This window comes from Rhea pennata, chromosome 1, assembly GCF_028389875.1.
Source record: "Rhea pennata isolate bPtePen1 chromosome 1, bPtePen1.pri, whole genome shotgun sequence".
Lineage (NCBI taxonomy): Eukaryota > Metazoa > Chordata > Aves > Rheiformes > Rheidae > Rhea > Rhea pennata.
The window spans coordinates 123,352,864-123,373,403 of NC_084663.1; the positions used below are offsets into that span (position 1 = coordinate 123,352,864).

The 20,540-nt window shown below is 43.0% G+C and overlaps 1 protein-coding gene across 1 annotated transcript in view; it reads left to right on the forward strand.

The window, feature by feature from the left end:
• Nucleotides 1-549: 549 nt before the first annotated feature.
• Nucleotides 550-20,540, forward strand: part of EFHC2 (EF-hand domain containing 2) — a 64,756-nt gene continuing 44,765 nt past the window's right edge. Inside the window, exons 1-3 of the mRNA XM_062573892.1 lie at nucleotides 550-591; nucleotides 10,475-10,663; nucleotides 13,871-14,021. Coding sequence (XP_062429876.1) covers nucleotides 550-591; nucleotides 10,475-10,663; nucleotides 13,871-14,021 — 382 coding nt within the window. The remainder of the gene's footprint in view (nucleotides 592-10,474; nucleotides 10,664-13,870; nucleotides 14,022-20,540) is intronic.

Sequence of the window (20,540 nt, forward strand, 5' to 3'; positions counted from 1 at the left end):
TGATCTGCCCTTCTTTGTGACCCCAGCTGCACAATTATTTCCGATGGAGGAGGTTTTTCAGAGACTCCTGCACAGGGAAAGGAGGGGGCAGTAGGGGGGTCGCATATCTATGCAGAGTACACACACAGCTTTGGGTCTAAGGTAAGTTTGGGGAGATCTGTGAGGAAGCTGTTAGCGACTCCCACAAATGAAGGAGCAGTCAGAGCTGCTCCGGCCACACCTGAGACGCGAACACCCGCAAACGCTCCCCGGCGGGCCAGCGCCGGCTCCCCTGGGAGAGCTCCCTCCCCCGGTCCGCCCCAGCAGCCCAACGGCCACCTCAGACAGCGCCGCGCGCCGCACGGAGCTAACGGCTGCGGGGCGGGGCGGGGCCAGAGCGAGCAGCTCCCCCGGCCTGGGGCGCGGCAGCACCGCCCCCTGGCGGCGGGGGGAGGGGGCAGCGAGCGATCCTCGGCCCCGCCCCTCAGTGACGTCGCGGCCGGTCTCCGGGCAACGGGGCCCCCAACAGCGCGCGGCGGTGGCGGCGGCGCGGGGCTGCCGGCGGGCGCGATGGCGCTGCCGCTCCTGCCCGGGGCCTCCTTCGACCGGAACGTGAGTGGCGGCGGCCGCCGGCGCCCCTTCCCCCCGGCCCCGCCGCGGGAAGGGCGCCGGGTTTTGCGGTTGCCCGGTGCTGCCGGCGTCCAGCGACCGGGGGGGGGGGGGGGGAAACAACATGTTTACAAAGCCGTGCTTTTTTAAAGGCTTAAAAAAAAAAAAGGTTTTTTTTTAAAAGCCTCAATTCTAGGCCTTTTCACACATCCAGGAGATGAAAAGCAGGGTGTTGTTAAATACATAAAATCTCGAAATCTTCTTTCTTAGTTTGGAAGCGCAAATACTTTGCAGCTCGCCTGGGGAGCGAGGCAGCTGCCAGGCGGACGGCTGCAGAGTTGACTCTCTAACAAAGCGAAGTGGGGAGAGACAAGTGCGCTCACGTTAACTGCAAAGTTTTTGCAAAGGACGGGAAAAACAGAGGTCATAATCTGTTTTTTTCAGAGCTGCCAGTACTGTTAAGTACTCATGGCAATCTATGAATATATAAGATAAGGTATTTTTATCATGAGCTGCAATAGCGTAAAAAAAAATGCCATTGCTAATTCAGATTTGTTCAGCAAAAATACCTGAAAATTTGCTGAATAGCATCTATATTATTAAGTATTGCAGAAGATAAGGAAAAACTTGGGCATGACACTGTGGTTGATGTCTGTGGGAGACTGATGAAACATGGCAGGCTTTCTTAATAATCTTAAAATAAAAATATCCAGGAGCAAATCTATTGTTCTCACACTTTGAATACACTGCAAGCACCAGAGCCCTCAGTTCTGCAGCCTGGCTGCTGAGGTGGTTCCACTCAAAGAGTGGAATTATAGAGGCAATAACGTAGGTCAGGTGAGATGAGGAGGTGGAGAGAGTTTCCAAAATGGCTTGTCAAGACACATGTGTTAATGCCAGTAATACCATGAGCATCAGTACCCTTTAATACGAAGCATTCCCGTGCTGTTAGCCTAGCTGGGAGCCCGCTTTATGAGCAATGAATCAGTCCACATTAAGTGCAGTCCAGTGTGAAACCTCTGGCAGTTCTCTCTACCAGCTGGAGGCAACCATAGCTGTCCAAGTCACTGCTGCATGGTACTGGTACAGGGAACATGCAATTTTGTAGAAACATGTGGTCTCCTCAGGCAGATTTGGTGTGTTAGCATTGTATGGATGCACCCAAATATAGGACCTCTTGCAGCAGAAGCTCGGGTTACAAGCAGCGAGGATCTTTCACGCAACTTGTTCCCTACAAACAGCAGGTTGAGTGTTGTTAATTTAGAAGAAAAAGCTGCTGGTGGTTAACTCCACATGTGGTTAGAAAATGTGTATGTGAAAATTTCAGTCCTATGCCCCTATTTTTCTACCCATTTTATAAAGGTTCGTCTCTTTTCTGAGGTATTGAATCTAGTTGCTTGTCTGTCCTGTTCTCAATTCTTTTATTTTTTTCTTTTTCTTTCCTGGAGAAGACTAGGGGACGCTGTGAAAGCATATACATTTCTCACTTGGCAACCTTTGTTAAGTCACTTCACTTCTGTCTCTCTTGCTGAATTCAATTTTGTATTGTAACAAATTGGTCGTGTATGTGATACTTCAGGTAATGGCCAAGTGGTTACATGAGCATCATTGAAATAGATGCGTACCATTGCTGTGTGCTGGATGGAGGAAGAATAGCTCAGCTGTGTTATCCAGGCCTTTATTGTTCTCCTGGCTTCATTTGACCTTAACTGATAGAGAGTTTATGAAGCATGGTAGAGCTGTTGCTAGAGCTCCACAGCAGCAATGAGGTGGCTTTGTCTCCATGATGTCTGTGTTTCTGGAGGTATGGCATAGTGCTTGGCTTCATATGCTAGAGAAAAATTACCTATATATATATGTGGGATGGACATCCCATGCCGAATTACATAGTCTCATAACATAGATGTTATGAGAACTAAAGGTATGAAAAACAAGTCACATTTTTTACAAGGCAATATTGTAAAACCATAGTTTTACTGTTGTTAGGGCTCCGAATTGCTCCTTTTATACAGTTCTTGCTACAGCTGGGTTAATACTGATCATTGGCTTCTCTTAAAAAGCATTTCTAATCTTTGCTCTGCTGTTGGTTATGAGATTTTTTTTATATTGTTCCACAAATAAGGGTCCAAGAAGTGCATATTTAAAGATTTTTTTTAATCTACTATATTAAATAGAAAAAAAGTATTTTCATCTGATAGTAATCAGAGCATTGCCATCAGTGCCTCATATCACACAGGAGTAGTAGTGGCAAAGTATCTGCTAAAGAAGGAAGGGTAGGGGACAGGTAATTGCTGTTTCTGTCAGACCTCGGTTTATAATTATGAGTATTAATTCCACTCTAGCTCTTATCACTGTTCATACTACTGTTACAATCCTCTTCTCTCTTCCCCTAGTGCTTTCACCTGTCTCTTACATAGGCCCACGAAGAAGAAGGGCTTGTGAGGAAGGAAGGCAAAGGAAAAGGTGGACATATCCATTTTGTTTAATTTGGAGGTGCTTGATAAGGAGACTGTGCAATTTCTGGAAACTGAGCTTTAGGGTAGTTGGGAGCAAGGAGTCTAACTTGATGGCAGTAGGGATTGACTTTGGCAAATGGGAATTGAAAATCCTTTCACAGTGCTCAGACCTTTGTCTAAGAGTCACAGGCCCCTGTATTACTGCTCTGTTATTATGATTATTATTTCTAGATAGCTCCAGCAAGAGTGTTTTCTCTCTCTCTGGTCTGAGAGCAGAAAAGCTTCACCATAGCAGATCACTTCTTTCTGCATCAGCTGGAAACAATGGGCTGAAGGACCAGCAGCTCACAGCTGCCCCTGGTGCTGGTACTATGTAAGACAGAAAGCGCTGCCTTTTAGTTATTCTTAGACTCTTACTGACTCATGCCGCTTCCCAATTCAGCAGCTTTCCTGAGAGCAATATTACTACTGCAGTTCTATTTAATTCTGACAAAATATAACTGCTTGGGCATCACAATTAATTAGAAGTGAGGGTAATATACCAAGGTGACAGATACTTGTAAAATAGCTGGAGTGGTTCCTACTGTAACGTAACATAATGTTTGCACTAAATGAAGAGCAGGGATGAAAGTGACAGGCATAGCAGAAGCATTGCCATGTTTGATGTTTGGTTTGATTGGGGAGGGAGGAGAATGATTGCTTCAGGCATCTGAAGCATAAAATATTTACTGCCTACAAAGAGAGTAAAAGGAACTCTCCTCTTTCAAATCTCTCTTAAATCAAAATTACCATAGTTTGGAAACACACAAGTCTATCCATCAAATAATCTTCCTTCACTTTCTGTAAAATTCCTGTTCTTTGAACGTAAGTCCGTAGATAACATGCGTTACTGATGAGCCTACTGCAGCTCGTGTTCACCTGCGAGCAATCAGAAGATCTAACAATACAGCAACCTGGCATAGTAGTGAGTGTGTATTACCTTATCTCCTGCTTGCTTGTTTAGGCTCTCTCTTCAGAGGGCTAGTTAGTGGGTGGAAGTAACGTCTTGTTAGCCAAGGCTATGGAGCCCAGAGACTGTGTTGGGAGTGATTTGATGCCCCTCTCTGAGGACAGTTCTGAGCCCTGCCAGCTTTGGAAAAATGACCGTCTGGCAGTGGCAGGATGTGATTCTCACACATGATTTACATTCTTGAATTAAAGAGTTTATTTATTTATTTATGTTCATAAACAGGTGATAGCTTGTGGATTACACTTGTGAAAATGAGGGGAGGAACAATCCTGCATTGCTTTTCTTTTGTCCAGCTGTTGAAGTCAACATTTAAGAACCAAGAGAGATCTAACTACTGTAGCAGAGCCTAGCAGATATTGAAATTGTGCAATAGCAAGATTTTTAGCTTTGACTGTATAAGTTATATGCACATCGCTATTTGTCAGGACAGAAAATTCTGTATTGCGGTAACAGTTTTTAATCCTCTCCCTGAGGGAAATGTAATGTGTAATAGATTTGCTCTATTGCTGCAAAAAAAGAGTTTGTGCATTTGGAGTCTGTGCTGAGTTAGACATGGCTCTGGCTGCGATACAGTAGCTTTGTTACTTCCTTTGTTAGTGCTACAGATCGACCTCCTGTTGTAAAAGGCAGCTGTCCTCTCTGATATCAGGTTAATGTTCTTGCCTTATATCAGCAGCTTATTGAGATGACTGTATATTCATACAGGTCAGATTTACTAGGTTCTAGCTGACCAGCATGTTCTTGTGTCTGAGATTGGAAATCCCTGTGGGAGAGAGAATTCTTTCCAGCAGTTCTATGTGGTATTTCTCAGAGAATCAGACAGTGCATTTACAGATCTCAGGGGGAAAATACATATTTGAGAATATCAGTTTCTGTTGCAAACTTCAGTGACACAGCGCAAAATCCCCATCTTCTCTGTCAGTTTATTGCAGCAGCTTGGAATTGCCCTCAACTGTGCTACTGTGGTTGTGGCTGCGTTTCCTGGCTTAAATATTTTCTGCTGCTCTGTAATTATTGGTGCCAAAATGGGACATTCATTTTTCTTGAGTGCTTTCCAACCACTTCTAAGTAAGTTGCCTACTGTGCTTTCCCTTCCTTCTCATCCTTGCTTTCTTTCCTGAACCCTTCTCACTATTTCCTGACCTTCAGCCCTGCTCCCCCTGATCTCTGTACCTTCACAGCCTCCAGCCCAAAACCTTCCCCTAGCTTTTCAGTGTTGCATTTTGGACTCTTTCACTTGTATCATTCTGTTGCCTTATCTCAGGCAGTACTAACCCAGGCAGGAGGAACAAGCTAATAACTCTGCAGCAGGCTGTGTGCATCATTAATGCTGATGCATGTTCTTCTGAGATGTATTACAGCGGCACCACACTTACTGGGTGATCATCTTTGTAAAATACCACTTACCTCTAAACATACTGGAATCTCTGCAGGAAGCTGGGGATGATACACGACTTGAAAATTAGTAGCTTACATAAGACTTTTCACTAAGAACCTAAGTGCTAACTTTGTGAAAGATGCAACTTTTAAGTAGCTGCTACTTGGCTCATCTGTCTATCTGCTGATGGGTGATCGGTGCTTTCCACAGGAAAGGGGAGGTCAGATTAATTTCACTGGTGCAGTGTGCAGTATTTCCATTTATTTCCAGTGTTTAGCTGAAGCAACCAGGACACTGTATTGGCAGACTAGAGTAGTTCAGAAATGTCACAGTTCATCCTGGTACAGGATTTGAGCAGGACCTCCACAGCACAGCTGCTGTTCTCAAAGTAGGAATTAAAATGGATATGGGAAGGAATATCAAACTGTGGCTTCTGCCATAACTCCCTGTGTGACTTGGTTAGCAACAACACATGGCCCCGGAGACAGTGTGTGTCACAGGGCTCCCACTTCACTCCAGTATATATGGCCAGAAATGTCCAGTTGTGTTTGGCTGAGCTGAAATGTGCGGCTTCCTGATGAGTTTGCTGTGACTCTATACCAGACCATTAAAGAGTAAGATGCAGAGAGCACGAGGTAGTGTTCCCCCAAGGACTGCTGTAGCTGAGTTTGCAAAGCCAATAGCTGCAGTCAGAGAATCGTGACCTTTGCATTAGCCGCTGTTGAATGTATCCTCAACATTTATTTGAGACTCACTACACAGAAAATGGCCGGCTTTGTTCAGCAGATCTACTGCCTGCTTAGTTTAGCTGCATTAGCACAACAGACATGGTAAAAGCTCTTTTGCTATACTGTCACAGATTTCCTTTAGAACTCATTTAATATTGCTGTGAATGTAATGTGCTGTTCAGTCACTATTTTAGGCTGGATGCGGTCTGAGTTCATTAGCTAAAGTTTCCAAAATGTCATTTTTCTCTTTTATGATCTTCAATTTTAGTTACTCTTTCTCTTAAACTCTCTTTTCTTTTTTAAAGAAATATCCTGTTCAGATTTTTAGAAAATATTATTTTGCATATAGATTTAGTAATTTGCATAAAGAAGAGGCTGGTAAGTAATTCTGTGATTAATAATCTAAAATGGTTTTTCTGTAGAACCCTAAAAAGTTACAAGGATTCTTAGTAGATTTGCAGCTGTTGGGCCATATATTTTTCATATCAAATTGTGAACTATATTGTGATTTTGCCACTAAATTCTGGAAAATTTTCAGCAGGAGCAAACTTGGATTACTTTGACAAACACTTTAGCTCATGATAACCAAACCATAACTAGAAATAGATCAACAGAAAATTCTTCTAGGAAAAGCTTTGAGGACATGAAAAACTTTCTTTTTACCCTCACTCGCTCATGCTTTTGTAATAGGGGGAAAATTATTAAATACTTGCTATGCCAAAATGTGGATCTGTTCTGTAGATCCTTCAGCATAAATCAGATGTTTCTGCCTAAAAATTTCCCCTTTAAAACTCAGCTTAAGTATGTTTATTCTACATCTGAATAGATAAATTCAGAAAGTTCCCTCTCATTCTGATTTCTCCCCAACTCTCTTTAGCAGCCTACTGAGGAACAAAATTAATAAAAAGAACAAGAAAGGGCAATTCAGTAGAGTCTGAAAGAGAGGTAGAAAACCTTCCTGATGGCAAATTTTCCACAAGGGAGGTGCCAGACCCCAGACAGTGCCCATAACTTCCAGTGTCCTTTACCTGGAGAGGACCTATGTCAAGTTCATCAGGGGAGAGTGGAATGATCACATAAAGATCTCCTCCTAATGCCTAAATGTCAGTGCTTAGAGTGTGCACTGAAGCATGAGATTTTATATCATAGGTCAAAAAATGTGCTGATACTAAATATTTCATTTTTGGACATTTTTTCTGCAAATATACAGCTCTTCTTTTAATCTTGTTAGATTCTTGGCTTGAGCAATGCAGTGTGGCAGAGGTGCCCACAGGCTGACTACTCATCACATGAACAAGTATTTCCTTTTATCGATTTTCAGTTTTATTCAGTAGTCCTTGTCCTTAAGTTATAAAAATTATATGGTTCAGGAGTACTTCATTTCCCCTTTGTATCATTCTTTATGCTTGATACTTGCCATGTGCCCTTTTACTCACCTCTTTTCAAAACACTACTTGCCTTTTAAATACCTTCTTTGGGGAAGTGCTACCATACTCTCGGTCATTCCCATCCGCAGTATGTGAACCTCCTCTCATTTTGCAATATCTGGTTGGCTAGTCCTGCTTTTGTTATCCTAAGCAAAATATGGCATTTATTATTTGGCTTTAAAAATAATCAGTTGTAAAAGTAGTAAATCATGTATTATTTTGCATACCACTGTCCTTTTCTTTCCATAGCCAAACTAGCGTTTCAAATACAAATTAAATTAAAGTCTTGTCTGAGCTGCTCATATCAGTGGCAGCTCCACTTCCTGAGTCACTAGATTTAGACCACTGCAAGGCAGGTGAACAGTTCAGGTTTTAACATTTGGTGTGCATTAATTTGTATACATGAGCATCAAATGTTATGAGCCATGAGGTTGGTTAGCTGCCTTTGAAATTCTCATACTTTTTCATATTGGCAGAATGAAATAACTACTCAGTTACTTTCAGATTTTACTTATTCACTGCTTATTCACTTCTGCTCTTCCAGAACACTGCTGTACTAAACAGCACTGAGTGTATTATATTATCTTGGAGTACTTGAACATTGCCATGAAGAAAAATAATATTTTGTTCCTGCTCTTTGTTTTTTCTCTTGGCCAATTTTTGATTCATGGTAACTTAGATTAGTCTACACTTTTTTAGGGGTACTGTTTTAATTATATATGTGTGATAATTAGTGTTGCTCAGTCTTTCAAATGTAGCAGGAGAGGTGATTTTGGCACTCTGCTACTTTACCAACACATCTGCTTGAGTGCTGCTATTTAACCTCTAGCAAGTCTTGCTGTCCAGCCTTTACATGTACCCAGGGCCCTCTCTGTGCTTACCGCTTGTAACAGCATTTTCCCCTGCTCCAGCCTCATTTTTTCTTTTTGTTCACCCATCCCATGCTGAGGGAGAGCACGACTGCTGCAATCTCCATTTCCCATTACAAGGTGCACCAGGGTGCAACTACCCAGTGCCTCTTCCTTGCCTTTGCAGCTGAAGTGCAGATTGAGAAAGTGAGGAAGGTAGGAATAGCAGAGTAAGAGGAGCTAAAGAGTCGCTATTGCTGCTCATGAACAGAAGGGTTAGTGGAGCTTTCTGTTGACTTTTCCTGTTTCCTTTTCCTCTCATGTGAGAATGGTGTGATGGTCTGTTAGGGGATTGCTGCCCAAGCACAGCTCATACTGGCTTCTTCAGTAGAAGGGAGCAGGCCAGCAAAGCAGGCAGTTTATTAGAGGGGATATTCCCACACGCAGGACTCAAATTCAAGTGAGGCCAGAGGCTTTTCTGCATCATTTCAAGACTGGCTCCAGCCCTAGCCAAGAAATTTGAGTAGGCAAGATGGGTTTCTTTGCAGTTGGTTGTACATCTTTTTCAGGCACTCCATTCTTAATTGCCTGAAAAATAATAATATAAAGAAATCACTGCAGAGACCTTCTGTTGGAATAAGTCCACATGAAATGAATAATCTGTTTTCTGATTCAGGTCCAGCCTCCAAAAATTCAAATGTATTCACTAGTACAGAGCTATTTATTTTGTATTCTTGGATGCAAATATAAATAAGATCTTTGACGTAAGTAATGCGAGAGGGTTGTTCTCTTGGTACTCTTAGGCTGTTTTCATTTGTCTTCAGGAGAGCTACGGAAAAGGCTGTTCCTCTCTACCTTTAGGAACAGTTCTCATGAGTGACTCAATTCCTTCTACCACATGCCTCAATTTTGGGGAGTGAGGTGGGGGAAAAAGGCCAGGATTATCCTGTTTCTCAGCCTGGGCAAACTGCTGGAATGTTTACCCATTTTCACCAGTAAGATGGGCCTGCAAATTAACCACAGAAAGATGTCATTTGAGTTGCAGCATTCAAATTGTTCCAGGTTTTTAGAATCTATATTAAAAATAGTTCTAGAGAAGCTTTTTTTTTCTGTTACATCAGAAGGGTTTACAACTTCAGAGAGATCTGGACAGGCTGGAGAATTGGGCGGAGAGGATCCTTGTGAGGTTCAACAAGGGCAAGTGCAGAGTCCTGCACCTAGGGAAAAATAACCCTGTACACCAGTACAAGCTGGGGGCTAACCTGCTGGAAAGCAGCTCTGCAGAGAAGGACCTGGGAGTGCTGGTGGATGACAAGTTGACTATGAGGCAGCAATGTGCCCTTGTGGCCAAGAAGGCCAATGGTCTCCTGGGGTGCATTAGGAAGAGTGTTGCCAGCAGGTCAAGGGAGGTGATCCTGCCCCTCTACTCAGCCCTGGTGAGGCCCCATCTGAAGTCCTGTGTCCACTTCTGGGCTCCTCAGAACAACAGAGACATGGAGGTACTGGAGAGAGCCCAGCACAGGGCTACGAGGATGATCAGAGGGCTGGAGCATCTGCCCTATGAGGAAAGGCAGTGAGAGCTGGGCCTGTTTAGCCTGGAGAAGAGAAGATCTTATCCATGTCTACAAGTACCTGAAGGGAAGGTGGTCAAGAGGATGGAGCCGGACTCTTTTCAGTTGTCCCATGTGAAAGGACAAGAGGCAACTGGCACAGGCCGAACAACAGGAAGTTCCACTGGAATATAAAGAAAGCTTCTTCCCTGTGAGGGTGACAAAGCACTGGCACAGGCTGCCAGGAGAGGTTGTGGAGTCTCCCTCTCTGGAGATATTCAAAGCCCACCTGGATGCAACCCTGTCTAACATGCTCTAGGTGATCCTGCTTGAGCAGGGGAGTTGGACTAGAGGATCTCCAGAGGTCCCTTCCAACCTTACTGATTCTCTGATTTACATGATTAGACCCCCTTGCCAGATGATTAACTCTTTTGGATTAAAAAACAAACAAACATGAGTTGTTTTTTTCTTTCTTCTAAACTTTTGTCAGTTAGGGAAAGAGAAGTTCCACAAGTCTCAGCTCTGGGGTTACTGCAATAATGTTGCTATGCTGGTTGGAGAAGATAAACCTGGAATTGGAGGTGAACCACTACCGGGACAGAAGCTGAAACCTAAATATAGTGTGTTTCCTAGAGAGATAGGAAGTGATGCTCCTGCCTGGGTAGCATTTGACAAACAGGTATGTAGAAATCTGTATCCATTTCCAAGCGTTATTTTTCTGTGATTTGATACAATTTGACCAAGAAGGTATAAGAATGACCTTCAGTAAGTCAAATACCTGAAAAGGTTATTTTGTGTACGCAAAAAAGTTCCTAGATAAACAAAAGGAGTGGTAATATTTGTTTTTCTGTAATATTGGTATGTTGGGCAATTAATACAAACATATGTCATGCCATACAACAACATTTAAAAATACTACTGCACTGAGGTACATCTTTTATTATTTACATTTATTATATCTCCAGGATATAATAAAAGGGCGGTGGTTGATATACTTCTTTTCAGTAAAAAAGATGGCAAAAAGCGAATTAACTGGCAACGTAGGAAGAATTAATGGGTTCCTTTGTGCCCCTTCCCCTCTTTCTTTTTAATAAGCAAACAGCAAACATAGTTACAGGAATATAAGGTAGGGCCCAGTCCAAGAGAGAATCTGCATGGGCACACAGGGAGCATTAATTGCAATGGAAGGCCATAGGCTCAGAATTTGCTTATCTAGATATGTTTGTTTGAAGAAAGTCCTGTTGACTTTTGTGCGATCCATTCAAGTGTAGGAATATAGGTAGAAGGGGTCTTTGTAGACACAAGAATTTAAAATTATTGTATTTTTATTTTGTAAGGATATATCAACACTCTTAAAGTTGGAGAGTTATTAAATAACTGTAAACTATGGTGATTTGAATTTTGTAGCACAGTCATTGCTAAATTTACAGAAATTCTACTTAGCGATGTTTTATTTCTGAAGCAAAAAGTCTACAAACAGCGAAAGAAAATGATCCAGTAAAAGAAATCATTCTACAGATCACAGAAATGTTGCATGATAAAGTGATTATGGCATTTAAATATTAGGAAGGATGGCTAATCTCTTAACTTTTGCTTCAAAGTTAAAGCCACAATGGTAATTGAAGTACAAATATGCATTTGTTACTTTGGCAAACCACAACTACTACAAGAAAATGTAACACTTGAATAGATACACATGACTTTGATTAGCCTTGCCTCTGAAGTCCCTAATATCGCTTTCACTAAATGTACTCAGGTGTGAATTGGTCTATTGTGCTGAAGCATTAAGGCCTCAGCCAGTCCTGTGCCTCCTTTATTTGCACTTTTCTTTCTGTGAGGAGGCATGCATTGGTTTCCTGGGGATATATGTAAGTGTTTGCAGGATTTGGGCCCAAGTTAATGAAATAAAGGAGTTAGGTAAGAGACAGTGGGGATTCCTGCCACTTAACATCAGGCACTTAACTTGGTTGGTGAAATTAGCCAGCTGGCCTCACTCAGCTCCTTCTCTACTCAGTGCATTCTTCTACAGAGAAATACGGAACGGGAGTTAATGGTTTCTGGATTGGCCTCTGGAGGGCCTGTGTCTTTGTATTAATTGTAGACTGTTACGGGGTACTCCCAGCTAATTTAGCCTCCTCAGTTAAGTGCCTAGTAAGCAGGTATGCCTTCCAGTGCTGCAGTTTGTGACTCAGTAAAATGTACTTCATGAAAAATGGCTTGAATAGATGTTTAGTCTTTTAAATGGATTTGCTTTGTTACCATTTTTCTTTGGTTTCTAACTTTCATCCATACTGTTATGGTTGGAGGACAGACATGCATAATACCTCATTATTAAGAAGATTTTTTTTTTTTTTGCAATTTCTTATGCCTAATAGGAACTAGGTGGAAATTTAATCTCTTTTATCATTAAATACACACACGAGTTCTCCTGGGCTTGAAAAGATGTCTATAATTTGACTATTGCAGGTGCCAGGTAAAAGTGTGTTTCTCATATTGTGTTTGGTGCAGGCTGAAAAGTGATTGGACTGTAGGCTTTGAAAGAGTTCCTGGAAACAAAAGTTTCCTCCTCTTGCATTTTTCTTACCTGAGAGAGGGGAGCATAGCCTGTTGAGGAGTCTGACTAGGACTCAGGGCATCTGTTTTTGTATGCTGTTGAGCAAACCACTAGCTCTGTCCCCTAAACGTAAAAAAAGGAGATTGTATTTGTCTATTAGTATGTTTTAAGATCTCTCATTAGTATTTGTGGAATTACTTTGTTAATCTCAGATATATGCTAAAGAAATTCAGACTATTAACAGGTCTGTTCCATGTCATCTTGGGAACTCGGATAACCCACGAGGAGATTTCAGACATTGTCAAGTGGGTGCCAAACACCCATTGAAACATAGCGAATAGCTAAGTTTTCTTTTTTCTAGTGCTTCATTTTGTCTAATGAATCAAGATTAAAGGTTATTGAATTTATTAAATATAACTACTATGAAAATGAAGTATGAATTAGCACTGATGTGAGCCAAATGTGCTGAAGGGGAAAACCTAACTTTTACTAATGCCCTCTCACACGTTTAACAACACAAACATCCTGGTAGATAGTGCACTACTAAATGGATATTTCTTGCACACTCGTTTTAAGTTGGTCTGTGTGATTAAGGACCATAAATGATACCAAGAAGTGCAAAATTCACATAGTGTTTTGCAAAACTTTAGATGGGGTGTCCAGACATAGAGGTCTCAGCACTTCAGTTATGAAGGTTGTTTTTCTGGGATTGCTGGTATTGCAAGAGACCATGAGGGCAAGTTGGTATATTCTCTGAGGTTTCTTCCCATTGCTGAATTTCAGAACCAGGTAAGTTTTGAAATGACCATCTTGCACATCTCAGAAATGACTCCTGAAAGAATGTCATTTCTCTCTGATAGTCTTCAGTACCATTCATTAGAGAGCTTGCAGGATCTACTTAAAAATAACTCTCTTTGCTGACCTCAACAGTAAAGCCATTACTATTAGAGTGCACTTTATTTTCCAACAACTCATTGAATAGAAATCTAAAATTTGCTTCAGGACCTAGGTAGCTCATTGTGCTATCAAAAATGTTTTCTTCAGAAGATTTTCCAAGCAGCCTGCTGATATTTTTATATTTGATTTATTTCTTTACTTTAGTGTTCCATCTCTGCTTGGATGTTGAGGTAATAAAAATGCCAACCAAAGAATTTTAAATTTATGTGATTTAATGTGGATTTCCATTCTTACATTTCTGAGAAATAAATCTACCTCATGAAATCCATACATTTAGTTAGCTTATAATCTATACAAGTTTATTTTATTGATGTGTTCTGCTAAAGCATTGATTGACGATTTTGCTTCTTTATATTTATTTACTGTTCTTAATAGGTATTGTCTTTTGATGCCTACTTTGAGGAGGAAGTGCCTGACAAAAATCAAGAGCTATATAGAATAAGACATTGTAAAATATACTTCTACCTTGAAGATGATACAATCCAAGTGGTTGAACCCCAAGTGAAAAATAGTGGCATAACTCAAGGTATTTATTTTTAATAGCACTCTATTTTGTTTATTGCCCTTTATACTTTTCCTCAATATAGTCTTGGTCCGTTCTAAAGGATATCTAATATGACTTCTTACAGTGAAAATGGCCTATAAGTAAACAACTGTAATTATTTTTATTGTTCTAGATGATAATGTAAACCTCTTTGTTGTCTTCGTTTCTGAAGATCCAAGTTTTGTGCAGGTTTGAATCCTGTTCCTACTTCCCCCTTTTTTTCCTGGAGTATAGCTGTCTGAACTCATGACAGTGGTTCTTCAGTCAGTGTCTTCTCACTTTTGCAAAAGCAATTGTATGTTCTGGATCTCCGTTCTGAAGCATAGTTTCTCCCTTCTCAACACTGATTATAAACTCTGTACATAAAACTCTGTACTTGTTCATTACCTTCTGCAGGTTTCTCAGCCTTTATTGAAGGAGAGCGCCTTTGGTGTCTCGGGTTGTTGGTTCCTTTATAGAGTGTCCTTGGCTCAGTGATTTTTCTTTGACACCCCTAAGGTGAAAGGCTAATTGCCTCAGGTTCATGCCACTGCAGTTGGGCCAGGCTGAGGACTTTTGGAGGAGGGTTAAGGGAACAGATTTACTGGGATATTAATGGACTTGTTTTACATTAACAAAATGTGATCTGGCTGTCACCTTCCTGCTGCAGAAGAGGAGTAGAGCTTCTGTTTCTTGGTGTTTATTGATCACTGTCAGAGTTAAACACAAACAAGCAAACAAAAAAAGTTTCAAAGGATATAGTCCAGGTAAGCATGATGTTTTGGGATGAGTATCTTGGAATGACTGCACCTCCGAGTCCTCAGAGATTTTGTATATATTCTGGTGTATAAGGCGATGAGTGGTTGTTGTGGGTGACTCCATGCTGTGGGGGATGGAGGCAGCTGTCTGCCGACCTGACCTCTCCTCTAGAGAGGTTTGCTGCCTGTCGGGGGCGTGGATACGAGATGTCACTGAAAGGCTGCCAAGGCTTGTGCGCTCATCAGACTACTACCCTCTGCTGCTCTTTCACGTGGGTGTTAATGATCTGGAGAGCAAACTGGAAATAATCAAACAAGACTTCAGGGCTTTGGGCATGGTGGTCAAGGGTCTGGGAGCCCAGGTGGTCTTCTCCTGCCAATTAGGGGGAGGGATGGGATGAGAAGTAGATGAATTTTCCAAATTAACAACTGGCTGCGCTGCTGGTGTTGGCAACAGGGTTTTGGTTTCTATGATCATGGAACATTGTTTGAAGATCAGCAACTGGTGGGGAGAGATGGGATTCACCTCACTAAGTGGGGCACATTTGCCTTTGCAGACAGGTTAGCCAGCCTAGTAAAGAGGGCTTTAAACTAGGTAGGAAGGGGAAAGGGGAGAGTCATAGAGAGAGGGTCATCAATAAAACACAGCTCGGGTTGGGAGGCCTCCAACAGGTGCATGCAGCTGGGGATGTGCATGTGGGACATGGCTATGGAGGAACCCCTTAGACCCTTCCTGGGAAACCTGCATGCCTGACTACCTCTCTGAAATGCCTGTACACCAATGCACACAGCATAGGCAATAAACAGGAGGAGCTGGAGATCTGTGTGGGGTCGCAGGGCAATGAACTCATTGTAATTACAGAGACGTGGTGGGATAGCTTGCATGACTGGAATGCTGTCATGGATGGCTCTGTGCTTTATAGGAAAGACAGGCCAGGAAGACAAGGTGGGGTTGCTCTTTATGTGAGAGAGCAACTGCAATGCATTGAGCTCTGCCTAGGGTGGAGGAGGAGGCAGTTGAGAGCTTATGGGTGAAGATCAAAGGGCAGGTTAACACAGGGGACACAGTTGTGGGTGTCTACTACAGGCCACCTGACCAGGAAGAGGAGGTTGTTGAGGCCTTCTACAGACTGCTGGAAGTAGCCTCATGATCACAGGCCCTGGTTCTCATGGGAGACTTCAGCCACCCTGATATCTGCTGGAAGGACAACACAGCAAGGCATGAGCAGTCCAGGGGGCTCCTGCAGTGCATTGATGATAACGTCTTGGCACAGGTGGTGGAGGAGCCTATGAAGAAGGGTGTCCTGCTGAACCTTGTCCTAACCAACAAAGAAAGACTGGTTGGAGATGTAAAGGTTGGGGGCAGCCTTGGCTGCGATGACCATGAAATGGTGGAGTTCAGGTTCCTGCAGGAAAGAAGTAAGGCAATAAGCAGGCTTGCAACCCTGGACTTCAGGAGAGCGGACTTTGGGCTCTTCAGAGACCTAATTGGAGGAATCTCATGGGTTAAGGCCCTAGAAGGAAGGGAGGTCCAGGAGAACTGGCTAGCATTCAAACATCACTTCCTCCAAGCTCAAGAGCAGTGCATCCCAAGGAGAAAGAAGAGCAGCAAAAGGGGCAGGAGACCTGCATGGGTGAGCAAGGAGCTCTTGGCCAAATTCAGACAGAAGAAGAAAGTACACAGAATGTGGAAGAGGGGACAGGCCACTTGGGAGAATTATAGGAATGCAGTCAGAGTATGTAGAGATGCGGCGAGGAAGGCTGAGGCCCATTTGGAATTGAGTCTGGCAAGGGATGTTAAGGACGACAGGAAGGGCTTCTTCAAATACATTAGTAGCAAGAGGAGGACTGGGGAAAATGTGGGCCCGTGACTGAATGCCCTCCCACCCCAGTGTCAAAGGCTAAAGAGAAGGCAGTATTACTGAATGCCTTCTTTGCTTCAGTCTTCACTGCTAAGGGCAGCCCTCAAGAATCCTGCAGCCTGGATGTGAGGGAGAAAGTCTGGAAAAAGGAAGACTTTCCTTTGGTTGAGGAGGAGAGCTTTAGAGATCTTCTGGGCAAGCTTGTCATCCACAAGTCTGTGGGCCCAGATGGGATGCACCCATGGGTACTGAGGGAGCTGGCGGATGTTGTTGCCAGGCCGCTCTCCACCATCTTTGAAAGGTCCTGGAGAACTGGGGAGGTGCCTGAGGACTGGAAGAAAGCCAATGTCACTCCAGTCTTCAAAAAGGGCAAAAGGAGAACCCACGCAACTATAGGCCAGTCAGCCTCACCTCCCTCCCTCGAAAAGTGATGGAACAGCTCCTTCTGGATGTCATCTCCAGGCATATGGAGGAAAAGAAGGGGATCGGGAGTAGCCAGCATGGATTCAGCAAGGGGAAATCGTGCTTAACCAATCCAATAGGCTTCTGTGATGGAATGACTGTCTGGGTAGATGAGGGGAGAGCAATGGGTGCTGTGTACCTTGACTTCAGCAAGGCTTTTGACACTGTCTCCCATAACATTCTCCTAGAGAAGCTCAGGAAGTGTGAGTTAGGTGAGTGGACAGTGAGGTGGACTGAGAACTGGCTGAAAGGCAGAGCTCAGAGGGTTGTCATCAGAGGAGCAGAGTCAAGTTGGAGTCCTGTGGCTAGTGGAGTCCCCCAGGGCTCAGTACTGGGTCCCATCCTGTTCAACTTATTCATCAATGACCTGGATGAGGGGACGAAGTGCATCCTCAGCAAGTTTGCTGATGATACCAAGCTGGGAGGAGTGGCTGATACACCCGAGGGCTGTGCTGCCATTCAGAGGACCTGGCCAGGCTGGAGAGTTGGGCAGAGAGGAAAGTCCTGAGGTTCAACAAGGGCAAGTGCAGAGTCCTGCACCTAGGGAAAAATAACCCTGTGCACCTGGCAACAAGCTGGGGGCTTAACTTTTGGAGAGCAGCTCAGCAGAGAAGGACCTGGGAGTGCTGGTGGACGACAAGTTGACTATGAGGCAGCAATGTGCCCTTGTGGCCAAGAAGGCCAATGGTCTCCTGGGGTGCATCAGGAAGACTGTTGCCAGTAGGTTGAGGGAGGTGATCTTGCTCCTCTACTCAGCCCTGGGGAGGCCTCATCTCGAGTCCTGTGTCCACTTCTGGGCTCCCCAGGACAAGAGAGACATGGAGCTCCTGGAGGCAGTCCAGCACAGGGCTACGAGGATGATCAGAGGGCTGGAGCATCTGCCCTATGAGGAAAGGCAGTGAGAGCTGGGCCTGTTTAGCCTGTAGAAGAGAAGACCGAGGGAGGATCTTATCCATGTCTACAAGTATCTGAAGGGAGGGTGTCAAGGGGATGGGGACAAACTCTTTTCAGTTGTCCCATGCGAAAGGACAAGAGGCACTGGGCACAGGCTGAACGACAGGCAGTTCCACCTGAATGTGAGGGGAAATTTCTTCCCTGTGAGGGTGACAAAGCACTGGCGCAGGCTGCCAGGAGAGGTTGTGGAGTCTCCTTCTCTGGAGATATTCAAAGCCCTCTTGGATGCAACCCTGTCTAACATGCTCTAGGTGATCCTGCTTGAGCAGAGGGGTTTGTCTAGATGATCTCCAAAGATCCCTTCCAACCTTTCCGATTCTGTGAATTAAAAAAAAAAAAAAAACTGCTATATTCTTTTCCAAGATGAGCAGATACTAGCATTTTCACTATAGAGTAGGGGTAGCATCTGAAGGGGTTACCTGCATCATTACTGTTACACACAGGGTAAATTTTCCAGGAATCTTTTCTTCTTAAATTGGTTCTTAGTCCCTTGCTCTCTGTGTGCTGAGCCTTTCTTCTTGCCAGAAGTCTTGCTGACTGCTCTGCAGCAGAACTGATTTTGAATTCAGGGAAACCTTTTCCTATTACATGGGAAAATGCTATTTCAAGACCTGAAGAAAAGCATGTTGAAGTTCTTCACCTGGGAACTTGAAAGGCAGTTATCCTCCCTGCCCTCATCTGTGCGAGGCTGGAGACATCATCAGATGTAGATGTTCCTTGACTTGTGTGTCACAGGAGTGAAGGCAGCTCTTTCTGGCTGAAGCAGCTTAGACCGAATGATCTTCAACAGAAAGAAGGTGTGGTTGGCACTAGAGATAGAGGTGACTTATTTGAGAGGGGAGGTGGAAGCTGGTTTCGTTATAGCAGGATAAAGCAAATTCAAAGGTGATTGCGTTCAGTGTAGCTGTGGGAACTAGTCATTTTCACTGTCATTGCAGTATGAGTTGTGCAGACTACGTCTTCAGGCCTGATGTTCTTGGCAGTCTGGTAATGTTCCCATGGTGACAGGAAGGCTCCAATTTCCCCTTATTTTTTTGATTATATCTTGTGTTTACTGCTGTTGGAATCATCTTGATACAGGATCTAAAATTAATTGGATGTGCTTTTAGAAAAACAAGAATTCTTCCAGTGTCCTGTGCAAGGATATTTTGAAGGCCTAGATCAATTAATATCCATAAAGCATTAGACTGATGGATTAAAAAGGAATGTTCCAGGATCTCAAAAGTGCACTTAATTTGTTTGTTGTTGGTACCTGGGCTGGTAAAGAAATTTTCTATATTGATTGTTTTTATGTAGGAAGCAATACTGTAGGTTGAAAGACTCAGAAACCATTTGGGATGCATTTAAATACCACAGTTAATGAGAAGATCTGGAGCATATACTTTATCATAAGTATCCATATAAATATTCTTTGTATCTTGGAGATTAACATGACTTAGAGGGGAAAAAAGGTGGTGGAGAGACCTATCTGAAAATTCTCTACTCACATATACTTTACTCTGCATAATTGAAAGTGTTAAAAGAACAGCCATGAAGTTGTTACCCTAAAGGTAGTATGTATATTCAAACAACAAATACTTAAAAGCAATGTTTCTTAAAAAGAAATGCATAACTATCAGCTGCCAGTTTTACTCCATTTTAGAGTGAAAATTGGCCTGTTTTATATTGCAATTATATAATGTTATATAATGGTACAATTATATAACATTATATATCTTATATTCAGAGTACCTTTCTTGACTGGATATATGATAAGCCTGAAAACAGCAGAAGTGTAACTGCCTGCATTGTAAAGCTGTGAAGCTAAGACACAAAGGAGGGGAAGTCTTGTCATGATCATACAGGAAAGCTTGTAAGAGAAAGAGAAATTGAACTAAGGCCCTTTAAATAAAATCTCAGGATCTTAGCCATAATGCTATCTTCTGCATCTCTGCTGAAATAAGAGTATTTCAGTTAATTAAAATGCAAGGCTTTTGTGGAGGAGAGTTCAATTGTAGGAGACCTTGGGTTAGTGAAATAAGAGGAAACTGCATTGAAAAAAAATGCACAGATGTGGGGATGTGAATGATGAAAAAGTGTGGGAATGTCAGGAGCAGGACAGCCCCAGCCTGCAGGGACAGTTGGAGAGTTAGCTCTTTTTCCAGCACTATTTTTTGTTGCTCCTCTTTTACACAACCCCTTTCCTGCCACCGCTAACTAGGCAAGTTTTGGAACTGATTTGTTGAAGGTAAAAGGTGGTAATGACCCTTATTTGTATGTTCCTGCTACCCAGATGTAAAAGATGTAAAAGAGATAGCTGAAATGGGTGTTCTCAGGAGCCGTCCTGAAGAGTAGGTACAGCACTGGTAGGGTAAGTCAAAGGCCATGGTTTGAGCTTGATTGGCTAATCCATTGGGGTCACTGGATTATCAGTGCTTTTGCTATTCCTCACAGATGAGAGCTTGATCACCTGAATGGGTGTCCGGGAGCATGGTCGGATCAGTGAA